General features: G+C 35.9%; 1 protein-coding gene across 1 annotated transcript in view; it reads right to left on the minus strand.

Annotated features, from left to right (window-relative positions):
• Positions 1-23,018, minus strand: part of SYCP2 (synaptonemal complex protein 2) — a 40,398-nt gene that overhangs the window by 14,094 nt on the left and 3,286 nt on the right. Inside the window, exons 2-22 of the mRNA XM_075020309.1 lie at positions 14,188-14,328; positions 13,816-13,944; positions 12,731-12,835; positions 12,036-12,060; positions 10,991-11,076; positions 10,036-10,124; positions 9,453-9,487; positions 8,676-8,818; positions 8,545-8,597; positions 7,492-7,537; positions 7,169-7,264; positions 6,622-6,682; positions 5,930-6,078; positions 5,375-5,449; positions 4,756-4,911; positions 3,540-3,639; positions 2,193-2,311; positions 1,330-1,425; positions 1,126-1,198; positions 968-1,025; positions 104-228 (exon numbers count right to left, since the gene is read on the minus strand). Of these exons, the coding sequence (XP_074876410.1) occupies positions 104-228; positions 968-1,025; positions 1,126-1,198; positions 1,330-1,425; positions 2,193-2,311; positions 3,540-3,639; positions 4,756-4,911; positions 5,375-5,449; positions 5,930-6,078; positions 6,622-6,682; positions 7,169-7,264; positions 7,492-7,537; positions 8,545-8,597; positions 8,676-8,818; positions 9,453-9,487; positions 10,036-10,124; positions 10,991-11,076; positions 12,036-12,060; positions 12,731-12,835; positions 13,816-13,944; positions 14,188-14,328 (1,960 nt within the window). The remainder of the gene's footprint in view (positions 1-103; positions 229-967; positions 1,026-1,125; positions 1,199-1,329; positions 1,426-2,192; positions 2,312-3,539; positions 3,640-4,755; positions 4,912-5,374; positions 5,450-5,929; positions 6,079-6,621; positions 6,683-7,168; positions 7,265-7,491; positions 7,538-8,544; positions 8,598-8,675; positions 8,819-9,452; positions 9,488-10,035; positions 10,125-10,990; positions 11,077-12,035; positions 12,061-12,730; positions 12,836-13,815; positions 13,945-14,187; positions 14,329-23,018) is intronic.

Below are 23,018 nucleotides of genomic sequence, written 5' to 3' on the forward strand. Positions count from 1 at the left end.
CACTAACAATAGAAACTAATACAGGAAAAAAAAGCACAACTGTAGGTTAAAAATTCATCTTAAACTTTTTTAACACTAACAGTTAACAAAGTGTGAACATAACCTGGATAGGACGTTGGATTTAGCTTTTGTTTGTCACCAGTTGTTATATTCTTCTCAGGAACAGAACATGCTCTTTTTTTCCATGTTTTGGTTTTATCAAAAGAACTCTCCAAAAGACCAGACAGCCTAACAAAAATAATACCATCTCATTACCAGTGAATTGCAGAAAGTGAATCTTAATTATAATAAACATGCATCACAAAATAGGAAAATAATAATATCTTGTAGGTATCAATGCCTTTTACATTGGTACCTAAGCCTGCTACCATTGTTCAATTAACCAACACATTATAAAATGGCAAAGCTTCAGAAACAACATTTTTAAGTCAACTTCGAAAAGGCAACAATATCCTATGGCCACCATCAAACCTTGAACCTAGATAACTCTGTGGTGTGTCAAATCTACTTTTTATGGCACAGTTCACTTATGTAAACCCATATGTCATCTGTATTTTACCTTCTGATGTCATCTGAAAGAATTACTCTCCTTGTTACTACTAAATCTAACTTAAACTCCTACTCTGAACTTGTTCATGAGTACTATTTTCATAAACAGATTCACCAATTTGAAGTCTTTGATTAAGACAACAGAATACTATTGTTCATGAAGTAGTCTTAGCAAATACATATAAGACTGCTGGTTTGGTGCCATGAATTTCAGAATAAAAGAATAAGACAACATAATAAAAGTGACCTTACTTACATAGCCAACAGTTTTAATGCAACTCTCAGGGAAGACAAGATAATGAAATTCTGGCATTTTCCAAAACTATGCAACAGAATTTCAATTCTGGCAATACTTGAAAATACTCCCTTCAAAGTGAGTGACAACAACAGTGACTTGGTATCCTTTCCCAATACTTACAAAGGTTTGTGGCTTCTCCCTACTGGCTGAGAATCAGGAACAATATCTAATGCTTCATCTAAATGAGAGATTAATTTGGTATCAATTATTATTACAAAAGAAATGGATAAAATTAAAATAATTTTAAAAGGACTATCAACACTTGTAAAAGTACTTGCCTAACGTTTGCTTTTGTGTGCCTTCATTTTCTGCCTCTTGTATCCTTTCTAAAACTTCTTCAGCACACATTTGCTATAGTGGGATAACATCCAAAAGGAAATACTAGTGTAAGACTATAAACAGTATAACCTCATAACCTTGTACTTTCCCTAATAAAATATGAAATTATTTTTTCATTTCATGGAAGTGCTGAATCCAGTTACCTTTTCAGGTAGTTTTATCTCATTTCTAATATCTGACTTCCTCCTCTTCTGTTCTGTTTCACAAAATTCATTGTCCAGTGTACATCTTTGCCTACTCTAAAAAGCACAGTAAGTAACACTGACAATTGGGGGGGGGGGGTAAAGGCAAAAGAAGTAAAATTCTCCCAGAAAGTAATACTTGAAATATTCTTAACTACACATTCTATAAGTTAAAGCCTTTTTCTAAAGCATGGTTATATAAAAAAATGCTTCAGAATCCCATAGTCCAGGATTTGACCTGAATCTGACCCAGAAAGACACCTAGAACCAGAAATAAAATAAAAATGTTACTTTGAAGTCTTTGTTCAACTGGAACAGAAGCTAAAATACATATACTCAAACTGCAGTTCAGTGACACCTATGTAGTTTTGTTTGATTTTAGTGAATGCCTAATCAAAAATGCACTAAAACCAATGCAATAAATGCTATAACCTGAAGACATTAACATTTCATAATTACAGCTGAATGTATTATATGTTTTTAAGAGTATTTCAACACTGCATAATTAATTTGAGACTCTGTGTATACACCATTCTCATATTACACACAAAGGAAGAATTGTGGTTCTAGTAAAAGCAAGTTAACTCTGGGGTCAGAATTGATGAGTGAATACAAATTTTAGCTGATTTTGTGAGAATTCAGTCTGACTTCAGACATAATAAACCTGAAACCCAGAGGACAAGAAAACATTATGCAATAAAGTAACACACACTATTTTCTAGAAGTGAGGTGCTGACTGCAAAATTCTTATGAATTAGGAACAAATTAGAATATAAATTAATGTTATTCTAAGTAAAAGACTTAGCTACAGATGACATGCATACTCCAGTAGGTTCTTGATAGAAATTCTTTTTTCTGGTCTCATTTATTGCATTATTGTTAGACCTTTCAGCAGAGCTCATCATTTCCAAAGGTAATTTAAATCGTCCTTTACAAGGAGTGGCTGAAAACAAACCAGAGACATGTTAGAATTCTACCATTTCTTCTGTTATAATTACTACGCTGTCTGTGACATCAATATGAAGAGTTCTGCCCATGATGACATCTATTCCATAAACTTTAAAAAAAGTTGGCTAGTATTTATATAAACTCATCATGCACCTTTTATAATTCCATTGATTTCAGTTATGTTACATGGAGGTTAATGAGCCCATAGACACTGGATGTCTGGAGGCAAGCAATGCTTTTTACAGCCTGGCTCTGGTAGAAAACTAGTCACCTATTTAAAGATTTTACTGTAATATATTTTTGCTGGAATAGACTGTGTGGTTGAGTTCCAAATCAAAAAGTTACAGAAGTTCTCTGTCTTCTTCCATCCTAATCTGAAAATGCCATCTTTTCTAGCCTCTGTTACTCTTAATTTGTATGTGATACATGGATATATATATATAACTAAGGATACTGATGCACTTGAGACAGTTAAAGCAAGAAAATTAAGTTTGTTAGTCATGCTGTACTGCCACTAGTTGCACCTCCAGCCTCTACTGGTCTTTGTCTTACAAATCTCTCCCTTGTAAAACATATTTAATATCTGTTACAGTAAGACTATTAGTAGGAAAGTGATGACTCCTCTTCCTGATAAAGTCTCTTCCTTATCCTTTTCTCTGTAAGAAGCACTTCTGACATAAGCATCAGTAGCACTGGACCTGTGACTCAACCTTGCACCGGATCCCACCTTGCTCACTAGCCATAAAATCAACTGCCCCTTGAAGAAATACATGCAGTTTCTAGAGAAGAGTAAAATGCAAGTGAGATGTACACATTGGAGAATGCTATTTTCCACCACAACTGCTATAAAAGCACTAACTGCTGAGAATTCTTTAAACCAAGAGCATATGATGAGAGAGATGAAAAAACACCCATGTTTTAGGTCTTCTAATTGGTAGCTGACTTGTCAGCTTGCTCCAGCACAAACAGCTGACTGACAGCAGCAGTAAAAACGATAGGTGGCTTTCAGCTGCTTGGAATGCATGTGCAGCTACTATCCTGCATCATGTTTATGGACCAGTAGCAAGTGGCCTAGCTTAAAAATTTCAAGTTTAAAGCACTTGCTAGGGAGATTCCATAAGGTCTACTTTTCATTTCCAGTTCTGCAAAGGATCACAGTTCATGCTTGTATTTCAAAGACAATTTATAGCATATTTTTACCCTGAAAGTACTTGTAAACTTACATGTGCTAACAAATACCAGTGGACTCCTTGTGGAAAATCTTGTAGTTCCAGGAATAAGCACGGATGCTTCAGATACTTTCCTTTTACAAGATGTAGGTATCTTGAGGAATGGAAAAAACTTGACCGTAATACACAGATTTAAGGATGGCAACACAAGATTTTAGAAAAAAACCAAACAAAAAACCAAACTAAAAATCTATTGCCAAGAGTCTTTTGACACTTTCTGTTATTGGAATATCAGTTGCTGTTGCTGCATACATCAAAGTAATGTGATTTTTATGCAGTTCCCTTTTTAGAGAAAGTTCACCAAAATACTTGATTTATATAATACTTTAATGTTTTTAAACTGCGATCAGCGATTGTTGTTTTCTAAATTAATTCAATAAAGTATGGACAAATCCTGTCCCTTGTTAACAATCAAAGTAACCAAGATGATTCGCAGGAGTTCCTGCAAAGCTATCACATAAGCTGTAAACCAGCAGAACCTCAGGAACAGGTTTACTACCCCTACCAACACATGCACTGCGTGTCTATTGCGCAGTGAAGACATGGTAACACTGCTTCATCTTTTCCACCATCCCTAGCATAACTGTAGTTAGTCCTAGCATAACCATAATACGTTTATAACTTTAGAGTGATTGTGGGGCAAAAGAAACTCCAGGCTCAATCTCAGTTTAAACCAGAGAATCAGCTATGCATAGGAGCAGTCCCATGAAACTGATTTGATTAACCACGATATAGGATTCATCTTGACAACCATGTGCTTTTTTGTAATCATCAGCCTTTGTGAATGCCAAGCCTATCGGACTTGTCTCTAATTACAGCTACTACTGTTCATTAGTAAGTCTCCAGAGGCTATATGAGATTTTCACATATTGTAAGGGATCTCAGCATGGCATGTCTTGAAAACACTTCTTTTTACAGAGAATTCTCAGAGTATAATGGTCTAACATTAGATGTTAACAATTGTTAATTGTTAACAATTTTTTTTTATTTTTCTCACATTGTTATAGTTTCAAAATACATAATAATGAGAAATTTTTTTGCAAAGGGATTTATATAGCTTAGGGTCAAGTCGTAAGAAAAACGATCAAACCCTATATTAATTATATTCCAACTGTAAAATAACAGGGTTTTTATATTACAAAATATGATAAATATTTAAATTGACTTGTATTATTTATGTACTCTTTTCTGTTTTGATAATCCTACTTACCTTGGAGGAACCACTTCTACATTTTTCTTGATGGTTATTTTTATTCAGAGTCCTTAAAGTTCCAGGAAGTTGCTGGGTTTTGCACGTACTGAGTTTCTCCTCTTCTTCAGATTTTTCTTCCAAACATGGTGATAACTGACTTTCTGGTACCAGAACCTATATAACATTTTGGATTTTTAAAATTTTTATACAATATTTGTATTTTATTATGTTTTATATTTATAAAACACACAGAGAGCAACTTCTTTACCCTAAGTAACACATTCCTCAATGTAGATTTTGATAAAGTTCAGAGCTTATATACTTTATAGTTTGAAAAGCATCCAACCTAACTATTATTTTCGCTAACAAGGATGGGTTACCAAATCACAATTCACATAAAAGAACTTCCCCCGTGTATATTTGTCTGAAGCATTCTATTTGGATATTAATATTATTATCTCCCCAAATATACAATACATACTTACCAGAAATCACTTAACTAGTTTTACAGTTATCTTTACTTATTGGCATTTTAAAAGTCCTTGTTTTTATGGTGAATGATCATAAAATAGCTAATAATCAGACTAAATATAAAAAAGCAAGAAAAGAACCAGCAGAGCATACTGAAGTAAAATACCTGTGATCCACTTTCATCAAAGATGACATGTACAGTCGTTTTGGCAACTGATGCGGACTGCTTCTTACTAAAGCCCTACAAAGTAAGTAACCATCCATGTAAAATATACACTTTGCTCACTTTTTTAAACAAGAAACAAAGAAAATACTTAATTCAGAGATCACAAGTGTCTGAAATCAGCTTATAGGGGAAAATAGCTTCTACAAGCTCATTCCAGTTCCATTCCTCACAAGTTTCTCAGTCAGTCAGTGTTCAGGGTGAACAAGTTTGTTACAAGCAGTAAGGAATAAGCTATGGCTTGCTAAAATTTTTTTACTAAATGAGTAAATTTGTAAGAGTGGTAAGTGTACTGCAAAATCGGCTAGCTAATGAATAATTTCTGAAAGACTTCCGAAGCTTAACATACTATGGGAGAAATGCTGTTCTGTAGTGGCGATGTTAATTAGAAACTCTTGGTATAAATAGATACCAATAATCACAGCTATGACAACATTTATATGGCAATGAGACATTTGAATCAATTAAAAACTATATGAAAAGGTGTTTCAATCTTACCTTACATTTACTAAATCCATAAATCTTTCCGGTTACATCTTTGATTTCCAAGATAGAATCAAAATATAAAAAAAATTTCTCTCCTTCTTGATTACCCACATTCATTGGGCTTTTTAGATCTATTGTTAGTAATTTCTTTGAATCTTTTTCTGGACAAAAACAACATTTGAAAAGTAGCTTCACTACAATTTAACATCTCGTATAATGTTTGTAAATACATGAAACTTGTATTCTTTAGTTCAGCTATTAAGATGTATATTTTTTTTAAATTCACTCTAACCTACAATAAATTTTATTAGTGAAACAATTCAAGATTCAATCTTTTAGAAGTACTTATTCTGTATATTGTCCTGTAGAATTTTCTTTAAAGGTTATTTACTATAGCTGCAGAGAAATTATAGATATTTACAAGACTACTCCAACTAGTTTAAAAGAAACATTATTAAACATCATTGTCTTATGCCTTATTTTGCATTGAAATAACTATAAGACATTATTTTAATAAAATCACACCGGCATGCCTAAAATGCAAATGTGACTGCAATGCAATTTTATCCCTGATAAAAACAGTACCTATAATATTTTAAGTGGGAATTTTGCTTTGCTGAGAATTGAGTCAGTACTTTAGCATTAATCCATTTGAAAATCCAAGTTACTGTGTAACAAAAGGTCACATTTTTGAGTGCCAGTACCTTCAAGGCTGTACAGGTCTACCTCTTCTTCTGGTATAATGACTGTTTCCCACTGATGATCCTTACATGAAAAATACATATTTTTAAAGCTAGAAACCATTATATTACAATTAAATGAAGTGCAGTGATCAGAAAGTTATTCAGTGAGGACAAATCTTCCACTTTTTAAATCCTCTGTTACAAGGAATGACAATGAACGTATGCTTCATTGGCAACAGTGAACAATGTTTCAGAAGAGCTTTGGTAGAGACATTAATCTAAACAGTCGAGCCTTATCTACAAAAATTATAACTGCAATTTTGTACATGGCTTCTTATTCACGTGTGCATATGTTAAACTGTTCACAAACAGTATTAGAAAGTCATTACTTTGAAATTATTTGATCTAAATACATACACCAAATCTAGATTTTTTTTTCCCCTTGACACTACAGTTGCACACATAACTTCCACATGTTGATGTGGGGAAAACAAATTTGATACACATTTTTTTCAAGTGTATCTACTGCCTCAGAACAATCTAGTATGACAGACAAAAATTAGCTTACTGCATCATCTGCTGCCACATAGAAAGATATACTTCTGCTACCAACATTGAAATCTACCCAAAATGCTTCAAGATTTTCATCCAATGGTATCTGTAGCTAAAAGAAAAAAAATTAAGATAAAAGAGTAAGAGCTGAGAGCAATGATTTATACCAGCTAACAGGCTTTGTGTTACAGTGTGACAAACTTTAAATACATGCACATCTGTATACTCCTGAAAAAAAAAAAAAAATTCACTTGATCCTTACTTTTTCTTAGAAGGCAAAGAAATTATTCAGTTGCACAAATGAATATCTGTGGATATATGATTAAGTCTGTAACTTACCTCATATTTATCAAGAGCTGCTGATAAACACGGATATGTAAAAACCCTGTAAGAAAACGGTATTTTGTCAAGTATCCTAAAATGCTGTAAATAAATTTTGCATATCTGAACACAGCAACTGGATTGTGTTTTCAGCACAAAACTTGTGTGCTTTAGAGACTAAGAGATCACAGCAATCAAAAGAGCAGTCACTTGCCTGCACTTCTTTCCCAAAGGAGATAACATGAAATATTATATATCCTCACGATTAAAGCAGTGATCTCAGACCTCTTGTCACTATGTTCACACTTCTAGCTTATCTGCTGGTATTTTAAGAATGGTATTCAAACTGAATATACACCTGATATAAAGACATACCAGATAATCTCTTTGCTGTCATGACATATAAAAGTAACATGCAGAGTATGTAATCATATAGACAAGAAAAATCTCCAATTTTCTCTTCCTTTTCATGTCCTATTTCTCTAGCAGATATACTCATTGATCATTATCTCAATGTAAATATCCTAAATCAATAAAGGAATATATACCAACAGATTACTAGCTATTGTTAGATTACATGTTTATTGAATTAACAAGCATCTCAGGATTTTGCAACAGAACTAAATAGAATACTAAAACTAGCTCCTTATAAACATTTATTAAAGGAAGTGTAGCATAAGCTTTACATTATTTAAGAATCTTTTCAAATGAATGTTCTTTATTTAGCAAAGTTTCTTCCAGCTGTTATCTAATAATCTGAAACATACGTTATATTTGTCTTTTTTCCAAATATGGGAATTACATAAAATTAACATCTTGATAGAGAAGGCAGTATCAGTGACAATGTGCCAAAAGATGGTATTATTAAACAATAAAGAAATTGAGTATTTCAAAAATATCTTAACTCTGCACGGTTCCCTGACTTTATACCACAGCAAAATTAGTCTTATTTGTTTGTATTATCTTTGTTTCCTAAAACCAGGGGGTTTTTTTGATACAAAGGTTACTCCCAATGAATGGCCATAAAATCCAAAAAAGACAATATATTAGCTTTAAAAAATTCAGTTTTACCTTCTTTTGTCTCCAAGCATGCCATTCACTTGGTTAAGAAATTTTCTGCAATCCTATTAAAACACAGAAATTTCTTAAAGATTTGTAAAATGAAAGTTTACGTCCCTGGAAATATTTTTCATATGACTTACTGTTTCAAACTCAGAATCTTTAATTCCTTTAAATGCATTGGACACAAACTCCATGGAAAACCACTGGCATGCCAGTTCTCCTCTTTGTTTCTCTGATATCATTCTGCATAAAGCTTCCGTAATGGCTACTTGCAGGTCATAATCTACAGAACAATATATTTTACAGGAGTAGTAGTTTTAAAGATACTACTGATACGAAAAAAACATTATTACGTAAGAAACTGCTATAAGCACTGCTGAACATTTCATATTACGTATCACATTATATCCAAATATGTAACCCATAAAGGACATACAGATAAAGAACTAAGGGAGTAAGGATGACTAAACAACTTACGTTTCAAAATGAAATTTCAACCAAACTTTCAAGGAATGTCAGAGCAACACTAGGTATATAAGCAAGAGATAAGAATTTTTCAGCTTTCACCTGTCTGAACTGGGAAATTGTTGGATGCCAAACTGATCCCTGAGAGAAGTTACAGTACTACTATATATGGCTAGCAATTCACTATCCTCAAAGACACTTCATTATGAGCTTTTGCTATTTTAAAACTTATATTCTAGAGAAGGACTGAAAACTTCAAGGAGTTAGCCATGCACTGCATACATCAGAAACATTCCAATTTGCAGATTGTTTTCATGCAGCATTTGTATTTTTCAGAGGACTGTAATCGCAACATTGTACAGCTTCTAAATGTCTTCTCTGGATTTTTAACTGGTCTGCATGTAATTTTTAAGAAGCTCAGTACTAAATTGTTTATTAAGTCCCATGCTCACCTCCAGCATCCAAAATTCTCCTCCCCATGTCACTCCTGCCAAACAAAGTAATGTTTCATCAAAATATGACAGGAACACAAAGCATAGAAGAAAAGTTTCTTTAATTACAAGCTTTCAATGTATGAGACAAACCCCTGATTCAAGTAAACTTAGACTTCAAAGGGTTATGTCTGTTATGCTAAGGATATACATCTGAAATTACTACTGGGGAAGTGAATCACCTGATATATATAATTTTAATTCTATTTATTTTTTGAAAAGCTGTAAAAAAATTTCCCAACATGAACAGCTTATCCTTCAAGTGATTGATGCACTGTGTTTTACACACGTTCTTATAAATACCAGTTTAATTATTTTAAGACAACTGGGATAAGAAGAAGCCTAACCCATATCGGGAAAGAGGTAAATTTAGGCTTGTAATGGAGAATAACCCATGAGAATACCTGCCACTGGCAACACAACAGAGAATGCAACAGTGAGTTAAAGAGGGACCAATCTGCACTATAAACAGCCTTAGTAAAAACTGCCTTCCCAGCTATGCAAATGATGTAACGATATAAAAATTATACTGAAGATTATTTACATGACAAGCAACATTTTCTTTGTAGAAAATATCTTTTTCCTGGCATCTCGAGGTATGTTGTCAAGCATTAAATTAAGTTTTCTTACTACCTAAGAAGAGTGGAAAAAAGGGAATAAGATTAAATATAAAATAAGTTAAGGTTTAAGTTCTTATTTTGGGCCCTTGTAATGTATTTCATACCACTGAAGAAAATAACATGCTTAAACAATTGCAAAACAAGAAAAGACAATGAGTTCTATCTTACCTTAAAAGGCATTTACCGTAATATAACTACCTCAATTTCAATGAATTACATTAGCTTTAATGTGAACATCAGTTGTTAAAGGGTTGTGTTTCTTATTTGCAGGTTTAGATATAGAAAAAAAACTTTCAAAGCTAGAGTTCTGTCTGCAGTTGATTGCTGAGCTAAAATGTACCTTAAATTTGCATTAAAAAGCCTTTCCTTCGGGGATGTAGCCTTTACAGAAGACTTTTTTGTAACTTTACCTTTCTTTAGAGAGGAAAAAAAAACCTGACAGCTTGAGGTTACTAAAATAAATAGGAGAAATTTGGAGTATACTAGAAGGTATACAAATTTCCTGCAAGTATCTAAAGAATTTACAACCAACAAACTTAATCCTATTTATAGCAGTTGTAATAGAGCATATTATTTCCTATGCTTTTATACAGCTATCTCACCAGAAGCTTAATACCACTATTTTGTAATTTACTGTCCAAAACAAAAATTATAGGTCAGTAATCTGAAAAAAAAAATCCAAACCAAAAACCAAAACCCAACCAAAACTCCAACATATAAACAACAACAAACATTCCCAGAGAAACATTAAATCATTCTTCTGATACTACAGCACTACGGTATTATCTTTTTTTTTTTTTTTTTTTTTAGCATCTATACAGTTAAACTACTATCTCCACAAAGTCTGTTAAATTGTTGCTTAGAAAGAAGAATGTTTACCTCCTGCTGAACATAAATACTAATTCTTACATCGGCGATGAGGGTACATGTTCTCAGAACAAAATTTTCTAGTATTCGCATTTTACCTAATGAACAGGAAAACACTAAATTAAAGAGTTATCAAGAGCGTATTAGGGTGCCCCCTCACCAGCATTTGAAAAAAGATTAATTTTCATTTAGAAATAAAATATAGTATGCCTTCCTTTCCATACAGGATTACTGATATTTAAAAATAAGCATCTTAAGCTTCATGGTTAAATGCAAGACAGAATAGCTACTTCAATTTATAGTAAATATGACTCTTTATGATGTTTCTATTCCTGTGCATCACTGCAGAAGTCCCTTGGGCTTGAGATCATTATTTTAAAAATCTAATCAGATCAATTCTATAACTTCGCTCTCTGAGATATAATTCAGACCCTGGAATTTATCTTCTCAGGGACACGGAAATGAATCTTTCATTTTGACTGTGACAGCATAATGGTCTGTAGTGACTTTCTACCTAGTGCTATACTGAAAGGTAAGAGCAGCATGATATTCGTGATAATAGGGTCAATAAAGAAGGACTACTGTGCTATGCTAAGCTATGACAGTAGCTTAGAAACAATGTTCTTTTTAGGAAAAACTCAGTTCAGTTGCCATCTCTGAGGAGACTAGACTATCCTGCTTTTTTATTCCTAACATCAGCAAGTTACAAGGAAATCTGTCAGTAGGGAAACCTCAAATTAAACAATCAAAGTTACAGTTGACATTCAAGCTTTTTTCACATGCATGAGAAATGTAGTCCTTTGTGCGCAGAACAGCCCTCTTGAGGATAAGTTCTTTTCTGTTACAGTTTATTAGCTGAAGCATATAGATCTGATGGTATATTTACATTAGATCAAGAAACTTTGTACCACCCTCATTATATGTGTTCTTCTCAGAACTACTTTGCCTCAAGGTAGCTCCACAAGTAGTAAGAGTTATTTTAACACAGATAACTTCAAAATGTCTCTTTCAGAGCACTTTAACTGTCATATCTAGTGTACACTTTTTTTAAGCTCACCTTCAGGTCTGCTATCACATATAGCCTACAATAAAAAACAAAACATATAATTGTGATACTGTAAATATTACAGCATAAAAATCAGGTAACATGTACCTAAAGCAAATAATCAAAAAGCATTTAAGATTTTAAAATTATTTCATCCTTAATGAAGAACATAAGAGACTACTTCTAATACCAAGTGTGGTTTCCCAAAATTATATTTCAGTTAAATTTATGGAAATTATTTCCCCAACAACAAAAGAAAACTCACAGATCTTATAAACTTGGGGTCCCGGGATTAGCATACCAATAATTTATGTATTCAAAATTAGAGCAAGATGAAATTTTTTCGTTCATTGAACACTTACGTTGCTGTTTTTTAGATTTTATTTCATGACACTAATCATGAACAGAAAACAAGTATGAATACAGGCAAACTATTTATCCAGAAAGACTCATAATCCGTTTCAGAAATCATTCTAACATTAACTTTAGAAGAATATTAAATAGAAACACATTTGAAAGTGAAAAGCTGTTCTTTTATGTTACAAATTGTCTTTATTAATAACCAGTATTGAGAACGCTAATTTTGGTGCATAGCGTAGACAGGAGTTACTGAGCTTGAGTTTGCTAAACACATTTTTATTGCTAAACTAGTAATAATTATATTGACAAATACATACAATGGATTTTATTATCAATATAATTTTTACCAGCAACACATTGAAGAAATCTTCAGCCAGACTTGTAAGCATTTCATTCTTTTCATTTCCTCTGAGGATCAAAATTCCTTTTACCTTTTCAAACCAATTAACCATGTAAAGAGAAAATAAAAGTAAATCTATTTTAATAGCATGAAAAAGGACAATAGTTTGTATTATATAGTTCAGTAAAATTATACAAACTATATAAAATTTAAAACAACAGCACCAACATTACCAGTCTGCTAAGCATACTTTAGCTCCAGACTGAAACTTTTCACTCACACTAAACAAATGTAGGTGATTTCAAACTAGCGTAAGTAATTTCTGTAGCTGACTTTCTAACACAAAAACTAGAGATCTACTTTTACATCTCCCATCACAGACAAAAGAGCTGAAAATGGATAATGGCTGAATGAAAAAGTGTGTTAGCAGGTGTGAATATAAGCATGAAGTTACCACCACCTTTTTTTTTTTTTTTTTTAATTAAAGCAGTTGAGAAGGCAATTGAGTAACACTCATCTGACATTGCCATTAATTTTCTTCAGTGAAATCTCTGGTGAAAGCAATAAGGAAGTGGTGTCTATTTTTCAGTATGTTTATTATGTTGAGTTACAAATTATTAATGCATTTAACATGCGGGTTGAAATAACACAAAATAATAGCACTATAGTGTTGAAATAGCACTATAATCTGTTGAAAGAATGGGTACGTTGCAAGTATTAACACAAAAATTATTAAATTGCACCAGAAACCTCCAATTCCCAACTCAAAAGCAGTATAGCAAGGTCATATAAAAGGTATCATCTTGTTGTAATTGCCGTAAGCATATCTAATTAATTATATTTTGCATAATTTGCAAAACCTTCACTGTGATGGAGCAGTATCACTTTATAAGGAGCTACTTGTCAAAGAACATTTAAATCTGAGTAATGTTTGTTGCAAAGTTATGGGAAATTTTTAATTCAGAAACAATCAAGGACCAAATTGAATACTAAGCTGTTCAGCACTGAAGCATTACTTATGCATGCTTTATTAATTTTTATATATATTTAATTTTTTTTAGACGTTCACATATGCTTTATGGTTTTACTTATCCTTCCAATAAGACCGTATTTTATCATTGCTGGGAGCCCATCTTCTCCTGCTATGCTGATTTTTTTCCCACATTTCTGAATAGAATTTAGTAAAGTGGAAATGCTTTTGACTTCTTGTTTGTCAAGTTCCTGAAATTGAAATTATAACATAAGCTTTAGTGTACAGTTCTAGAAGAACCTGTATTTAATCAACCAGATGCCTTTTTGTTCTCAAAACCCACTTTAATTGCAGCTTGAAGTAGAGATGTCATTCTTAAATTTTATTTCAGTTTTTCAAATCAACTGCTGGTATAAACCAAGCCAAATGAAAAAAGTATTTTTCAGACTATTACAATGACAGTAAAGATGATTCTGATGTTATGATTACATTACCCGACACAGAAGCTTGTCTAATTTGTTGACAAACTGTTGGCTGCATTTGTAAGAGATGTTTTCACAGTCTTCTGCTGCCAGAAATTGTTCTAATAATTGGAAATCTTTTTTTCTTGTAGCTTCATCAATTAACTTTTCAAACTGTCAACAATCAAAGAAAACAGAGTAACTGTATTACTGTATGCTTAACACCGATACTGATTTTACAAGATTTAACTTAGGTTTTACACAATCATCTGTTGCACTCTAAGCAAATATTCTGAATCACAAAATCATTAAATGTAAAACCTAAAGTACAGAACACCTTATCTAATACATTAATCATGCAAATACTTAACTCACTGAGCTTTTAATTATTTGCCTGTTTTCCTTAACTGATTTTTCTTTCCTCATACTAGAAACAAATGCTTACATAAGTGCTCATTGTGTTAATACCCCTTCCTTAGTACATTTAATATTTCACATTTCTAAGTTATCTATTAGTGACATTACAAGATATTAATGTATTCAAGGACTACTGCCTTCCTCAACTATTTTGCCACTCTATTCTTTCTAAATCAGTTATAACCAGATTTCAACATTTTGACCTTAAGTATCATCCCAACTGATTCACCTATGTCAAATGCATACGATTTATTTTAATCAATAACAACTTCCAATTCCTCTTGCTTTCTACCCAGCTACTTCGCACTAACCTACGTCAAAGGAAAATTTCTTCCTACCACATTCTTTGCCACACTGCAAATTTTACTTGTAATTAAACACCAGAAGGAGTGTTTTAAGTTAGTAATTAAAACAATCAATACTTATATTCTGGTCTATAAGCACATACCTGCATCTCATTCCTGGCTGCCATTTTTACAATTCATCTACTCAGCTGCATAAGCAGGGAACAATCCTCACTTGACCAAAACACAATTCACTGACATAGACTTCAAAAAGATTTTGCAAACACGTCAGTAATCAGTCAAAATACATTACAAATTCCAAAATTTGCCTAGTATAAATACTATTTAAGAAATTAAACTAAATGGGGACATAAGGAAACATCCTTATATGGATAAACAATTGCTTAAAATAAGAGTGGAAGGAATAATCAACTAGTCCTGCAGCAGTCTCTCATTATTTCTCAGCGAGAAAAGAGCATGAAGGCGGCCAATTATACTGTCAACACCAGGTTATTCAGAATAGGTAAGTCAACTGCAGAACTCCAGAAGGGCCTCATTAAAAAATGGTAGCTTAAATCATTTAAGAAAAATGTGATAAATGCATGCAGGGAAAAAGCCTTCTTAATTATACAGTGATGGGCTCCGAGATGACCATTACCACCAAAACCCAAGATCTCGAAATTATAGTTTTCTCAAAACATTAATACTCAAGAGCAGACAAAGTATTTTCTTTGTTTTGAGAGTTTACATGTAAAAAACAACAAACCTTTTCATGCTTTGCATGAATTAATCTACATCGACCAATCTACCATCTGCAGTTTTGGTCTCCCCATGCCAGAAATTACACAGAATTAGACAAAGGAAAGCAAAGGGAAATAATGATTAAAAATAGTGAATTACTTCTGTAGAATGAGCAGCTGGGAACACACACTAGTCATTTCTGTACTCCTAAGTAATACAGAAATAACAAATACAGAGGGGTTTTTAAATTATTTTTTTCCAATTCAAGAACACAACAGCCTACGTTGAAGGCTTTGCTATCACCTCACAGATCTCTCGTCTCCTGCCTAGTCAGACAAGCCAGAGAAGAAAATATAAACCCCCTTCCAGGTGCCTCCTTCTCGACGAGGGTGCGAGACCTCCGCCCTCGAAACACACGCAGTCGCTAGCATCTCCCCCAAGAGATCTGTTACTGAGAGGAAAACTCCCCGAAGTGCCCCCTACCACCTCAGCAGCGGGGCAGACACCGGGAGAGCAGCTGGCCGCAGAGGGGCACAGAAACCCCCCCACAGCCTGGCGACCCTCACCTCACCGCCCGAGCAGGGGGGGGAAAAAAAAAGCGCCATTTCCCGCCGGCCAATCACTCCCAGCGGCGGTAGTCTACATCCAATCACCGCCCGGGAGGGCGACACGCGGACCAATCGCCGTCGGAGGCGCGGGGCAGAAGGAGGGTTTTTTCCGTACCGTGAGGTAGCCTCTCACAGAGGTTTCAGTTCAATCCGCCGCGGAGGAGGCGGCGCTTTGCCGAGGCTGCGCTGCGGTGGGGCGGGGAGCGTCCGGGCGCCTCAGGCCGCCCCGCGCTGACTCAGGCCCGGCGGGCGCCTCCCGCCTGCCCGGTTGCTGGTGCCGGTCGGGAGCGGGGGTGCGGATTGGGGCCGCAGCCGCCCCAGCGGCTATAAAAAACCCCGGTGGGGCGCCTGCCCTTCTCACCCGAGCGAGGCTGGCGGCCTGCTGGCCCGGCGCCCCTGGCTCCCGCCCCGGCTGGCCCGTCGTGAGGGAGGGCACGAAGCGTTTGCCGAGTGATGCCGGCAGCGGGAGGAAAGGGAAGGCCCCTCTTGCGGGGGGGAATGAGAGGTCTGCGGGGTGGTTTTGCTGGTGGGCGATGCAGTGCCCTTCTCAAAGCAGCGCAGCTGCCTATGCAGGACCCCCGCTCTTTTATGATTACAAATTGTCTTTATTGATAACCAGTACTGAGAGCGCTAATTTCGGTGCACAGCATAGACAGAAGTTACTGAGCGTGAGTTTGCTAAACCAGAGTAATTCATTCATACACTACATGGGAAACATTTTCACTCCCATCAAGTGCCCGAGTAGGTGGGATGGATAAGGCTCAGGGACAGACCTGTTGTTGAGGATAAAGGGCTTCTGCTGACATTTGTGCTCTTTGTTATACAGAGGGAACTGGGTAACACATTTAAATGAAACCCAACAGTTCCAGAGTGGGACTTAACCTGTACTGGTGCGATACTGGTGGATCTATCACCTGTCTCACAGGTGACCTATCACAAATACAAGTGACAAAACTTAGCATGAATCTTACACGATCCAGTGGAGTATCGGGAAGCATCTCCCTTCATACCTAGAATAAGCACCAACAGTGGAGTGGCTAGAAGAATCGCCTTTCACAGCAGATAAACCTGCAGCAATTGTAAATAAAATAACACCACCAACTCTCTAAAATAAGAAAGAAAACAAATCAATGCTATAAAAGGCAAAAAAGTTATACAGAAAGCATTTCAAATACCACCAGATGTCACTGTAATTCAAGAAAATGAAAAGTGGTATGAGAATTGGAGTATCTCCACTGAGGAGTTGATCCCATAGGCGTGAGTAGTGCTGAGCATTTTGCAGGAGGCATGGTCGGCTAAAGGGATTAGCTGCAGCATTAGCTGCTGACATACTTGCTGTTGGGAGACTTTATTAGAAGGCAGTGGGTAATCTGAAGTAGATTTAGAAGTACAGCTTTACTGAGAAACCTACTAGGAACAAAACTTTGCATGAGGAACTTGGAGCATCAGAATTTTTCTATAAAAACTGAATTCTGAATTCTACTTTCATCATATGAAGCAGAAGTAATAAAAGCCAATTTGCATTCAATGCTTTCCCTTACCAGTCACATTAGTATACACACAGGCTTAGACTATCCACAGATTTTCAAGTTTTATAAAGAAAACAGCCTTACTCATTCCATAGCAAAAGAAAAGCAAGTCATAAAGTACAGGAGTGGAGCATACCCTTTTCCTCCTGCACTAGGTACGCTGATGTGACTGAGAGACTACTGTATGTTCATTTCTCATTCTCTAATGTCTATTTGGTTTAGCAGAAGGGAGGTCAACAGAAAGCAGAATTTTCATGGTTATGCATTAAACAGATGGGAACAAACAGTGAAATTATTTGGGCCACAGATACAACAACTACACTTAAAAAATTCAGAGAAAATGGAAGCAAAACTGTCTTTAGGGTAAGGTAGCACTATGTACAGTGACCCCTCTTCACTACAGCAGCAGAAATATCTACCTTCATTACAGGTACTGGAAAACATGGTATTGGTCAATATAATCAATCTTTGGCACAGCTGCTGTTGTATGTAGAACTGAGAAGGGTCAGAAGCATTGATGCCAACAGTTCTAATATCAAGCGTCAGCTGAAATAGTTGCAGATCTGAGATCATAAGGAGAAAGCCAAATCAGGAAAGAAGTCAGTACTAACATTAGACTCATGTTGACAAATGACTAATCACTTAGACTTGCTGTTCTGTGTCTTTACCAGGCAATGCTGTAAAGTACATGTAACATTTTATTGAGCACTGATGATACACTAAATTAAGTACTGTAGTTACAACTGACTGTTAGCATATTACTATTACTACAAGATGGAATTTAATTTTTTTCTTTGTAAGATAAATACAAAGAAACTATGAATTTGAAACTAAATGTAAAAATAAGACCTATGTTAAAAATAACACTAACTACCTGTAAAATAAACCTGATGGTTGGATGTTCATAGAAAAAGCCAGTCCTTCTCTTAAATCATAAAATGGTTTGGGTTGGAAGGGACGTCAAAGATCATCTAGTTCCAACCCCCCTGCCCTGGGCAGGGACACCTTCCACTAGACCAGGTTGCTCAAAGCCCCATCCAGCCTGGCCTGGAACAATTCCAGGGATGGGGCATCCACAGCCTCTCTGGGCAACCTGTTCCAGGGTCTCACCATCCTGGCAGTGAAGAATTTCTTCCTTATGTCTAATGTAAATCTACCCTCTTTCAGTTTAAAGCCATTACCCCTTGCCCTATCTCTACATGCCCTTGTAAAAAGTCCCTCTCCAGCTTTCCTGCAGCCCCCTTTAGGTACTGGCAGGCTGCTGGAAGGTCTCCCCGGAGCCTTCTCTTCTCCAGGCTGAACAACCCCAACTCTCTCAGCCTGCCTTCACAGGAGAGGTGCTCCAGCCCTCTGATCATCCTGGTGTGCCTCCTCTGGACTCGCTCCAACAGGTCCATGTCCTTCTCATGGTGGGGGCCCCAGCACTGAACGCAGTACTCCAACGAGAGTGGAGTAGAGGGGGAGAATCACCTCCCTCGACCTGGGGAGGAAGCAAAGGATAAAGATAGTGGTCTTTGGTTTTAACAAATCACCTGAAAATAATGTGAATTTGTTTTAGCCTCAGGGATGGTGGTGGGGATGTGCGTAAGAGTATATAATATGATTCTTTTGTTGCAGCCCAGGATACAGTTGGCTTTCTGGGCTGCAAACGCACATTGCTGGGTCACAAGCTTCTCATCAACCAACACCCCCAAGTCCTTCTCCTCTGGGCTGCTCTCAATCCACTCATTGCCCAGCCTGTATTTGTATTAAATACTCTTACATGCATCCCAACCCCCACACCCGAGGCTAAAACAAATTCACATTGTTTTCAAGTGAGTTATTGAATACCACTATATTTATCCTTTGCAGTCTCTGGGCTAGCCTACACTGTGGTTGCCATATTTATTTCCAAGTGATGCTTAATACTCTATTTTAGTGGGTAAATTTACGACAATTAAGGTGGTATTGCTAGTTCTGATTCAGATCAGTAGTATAGGAAAATAGAAAAACAAGAGTTGTAAAGATAGGATATTATAAGACCATGCTTTCTAAAAGCACCCTCCTTTATGCAGCTACATGCATATAACACATAATCTGTATGCTTTGTAATAAAAAGTGACACTGACATTCTTAAACAACTTAGCATAATATAGACATTTTCCTGTACTTAAACTGTGATTTGCAACAATCATCTTTCCCCCAAGCAACTTTGACAATGCAGTGTTGAAGTTTTTAACACTGATTAAAAAGTAACTGGTAATATATGTCTTCATTAATGTCTCCATTTTGCTTTAGAAGAAACCTGGCAACAGATTATTCGTATCTTGAAGCATATCAAGTAAATGCTTGACACTGATGGAGATGCATTTCATATAAAGGATAAATCCGTTACTGCAGAGATGGACACTCTCTTAACACACCACTTGTAGATACATTTTCAAGAAACCTGAGTGAAAAGAACATGGTTTGAGAGGAAAGACTGCAGCAATGAAAACTGAAACAACAAATGGAACAAAGAATAACACAACTGTGACGCTCAGAAATTAATGTGTTAAGTACAGTCTAGCACACCTTTGGAAAGTGCTATTAGAAGAAAACCCCTCTCTCTTCTTTTCCATGAAACCATATTAGAATGAACTGGCAGTGTGCCTTTTTTCAACATTAGATCTTAATCCTGCAGGTGCTGGATGCACAGAACTGAGGTGAAATAACAGCAAATTCCACATAAGAAGTGGCAGCCTGGTCATTTTTGCAGCTATATAGACTAATCACTGTATTTTTATCAAGTGCTGTTCATTTTTTAGCAACTCTATCCCACCCTACTTTCATGAGTATGTTGCTCTGTAAGTGACAACTCAGCACTAAGTTGCCTCATGAGTTTTCTTAACTGTTAACAGGAGTACCATTGACAAAAACAACATAAAAATGTGAAAAGCTTTTATTACAATCTTTTGTATTACAATAGCCATAGTTTTATTATTGTTTTTAAAATTAAGCCCTTTGCAATTGTACAACTCTCCACTAAAACAAAATGACCTTTTGTCTAGCACATGTGCTTTATTGATATACTGTGTAATGTAGTTTATTCTGGACAAGATGTTTAATCAGGAAAGACAACCCCTTTTCATTTACATGGATTCCATGTTTCTTTAAAAAACACACCTGAAAGAACCTTGAAACTGTGGACTACTAGATATGAAGTTATTGTATGACTATAATAAATACAGGTTTTTAAAAGTGCATGATATGGCAATAACCCTTGTGAAGAATTCACTTTTACAAAATCCTCATTTATAAGGGAAGTGCTCAGTTTGAACACAGTGCAAGCAGTCAAGTTTTCCTGAGAATTTATAAAGGTGGTCATAAGTTTACCTTCACAACAGGTGCGTATTACCACTACTTAATGGCTTAATCCCTTTTTTGTCAGCTAGCATCCTTTGATGTTCAGTATTGAATGTGACAGGAAAGCAGAAGTGCAAATTTCATTTTTCATGTGACAGGTGCCAGTACTCGTGTGAATGTTTAACAGCTTAACCCAGAGATCACTCTCAGTTCCATTATAAGGTCGGCCTGCTCAACTCTCAGTCAGCACAGACAGCTAACTGGTTTAGTAACAGCTACTGTTAATTCTTCTCCAGCAGTGCAAGACAAGCAGAGAGAAAAGGCAAACTTGGAATAATACTTTAGTATTCAAAATTTTGCACAGGTAAATACCCTGAGAGGTTGCAGAAGGAAGACAATACAAGCCAAACTCATATTGCCGAGACATTAATTTCTCACCTGTCTCCAACACTGTGGTATACATGACATTAACCTTTAAATTGACAGCCTCAGCTTTACATAATCTGTCCCTGCCTGAAATAACACTCATATTTGACATTTGCTAGAACATGAAAGAGTCTCTCCCAGGAGATGGCAACAGCATCTTTCTGCCAGTAAGCCAAGTATTGCACTGGGCTCCAGCAACATCCATTGTAAACTGGTGTCAAATACCAGTCTCACAAGAGACGGAATTTTTATGGTGTGCTGAGAGGCAATTCAGTGGTTTTGCTGATGGAAGAAATACAGTAACTTGGGAGGGGGAAAGAGTGAGGGGGAACAATACTTTAAAATAGTGCCTTTTATTCAGCACAGTGCTTCTGTGTGTGTTCGTTTTCTTCTTACTTTGCTGACAAGTACATAAAACTTTGCTTCTATGGACTTTAACAATACTGGATAAACTTTAATGGAATTCCTTAAGTGAGCAAGTTTCACCAAAGTAAGGGTATGCAATTTCAATTCATACCAAGAAAGATTCTTCTGCAGTCACTGAAGGTGTGTTTCAGCTCATCTAACTTGACATCTACAGACTCTGGCAGAATTTGGCACAATCTGCACTAATGCTGAGAATTTCAGTATGGCAGAACTAGTCCCGCAGTGTTCTCTCTGCACTCAGCAGAGATGATACAGTTTGTCACACCACATGTAGTCTGCTAACGATAGCGAAAACATCTCCATTGACTATGAAGAGTATAGGTTGAGTAGTTCAGATATATTATGTCCTATATTGTCATAATGTCATTTAGTCATATGAAGCCCACCATAGGAGGCAAAAAACCTTGCAGTTAGGTAGCACCCCTTCTCACAGAGCTCTCATTTTTTGTGCCACCTGAGGACAACTAGACTTCCAGTTCCCTGCACTAATTTTTCTAGGAGACAAGAGTTGCTGCTGGATTGGTCATGGTCACTCCTCTAACCCAGATACAGACAATAATGCAGGTGGATTGAAAGCAGGCAGCACTCTTTCCTCTCTGTAGTTGGCAGTCACACCTCAGCCTCACCTACTCCTTCAAAATAATTTCAACTTAAACGTTCAGCTTCACAGTGCTCCAGTACAAAGTTAAAGCAGACAACACAGTCAATTCTCAATGGTTTCTAATAGGATTGAGTTTTCTCAGTACTCTGCAAGAGTTGCTCAGCAGCTCATAGAATCCTCATTCATGACTTCAGTCCCTTTGAAAGCCAAGGACTAATGGCACCAGGCAGCTTCTTCACTTGAAATCCTAGCTTTGCTAATTGGGTATCACAACTAAGGAGTAACATTAAGTTTCCAGACACATGAATTTTCTTGGGGTTTCTGCACTTCCAGAATTACTCAGTAGACTTTTTGGACTAATATATACTTGGCTGTGGGTTGCTTACAACAGTGATTTTAAAAACTTGTGATTTTCATGAATAAGCAGCAATCCAAAATAAGATGCCCGAATAAGTGGCCTGATTTTCATACTACAGTCCTAAAAAAGCAGCTCGTCTAATACCTCCAT

Source organism: Buteo buteo, chromosome 2 (assembly GCF_964188355.1).
Source record: "Buteo buteo chromosome 2, bButBut1.hap1.1, whole genome shotgun sequence".
NCBI classification, from domain to species: domain Eukaryota; kingdom Metazoa; phylum Chordata; class Aves; order Accipitriformes; family Accipitridae; genus Buteo; species Buteo buteo.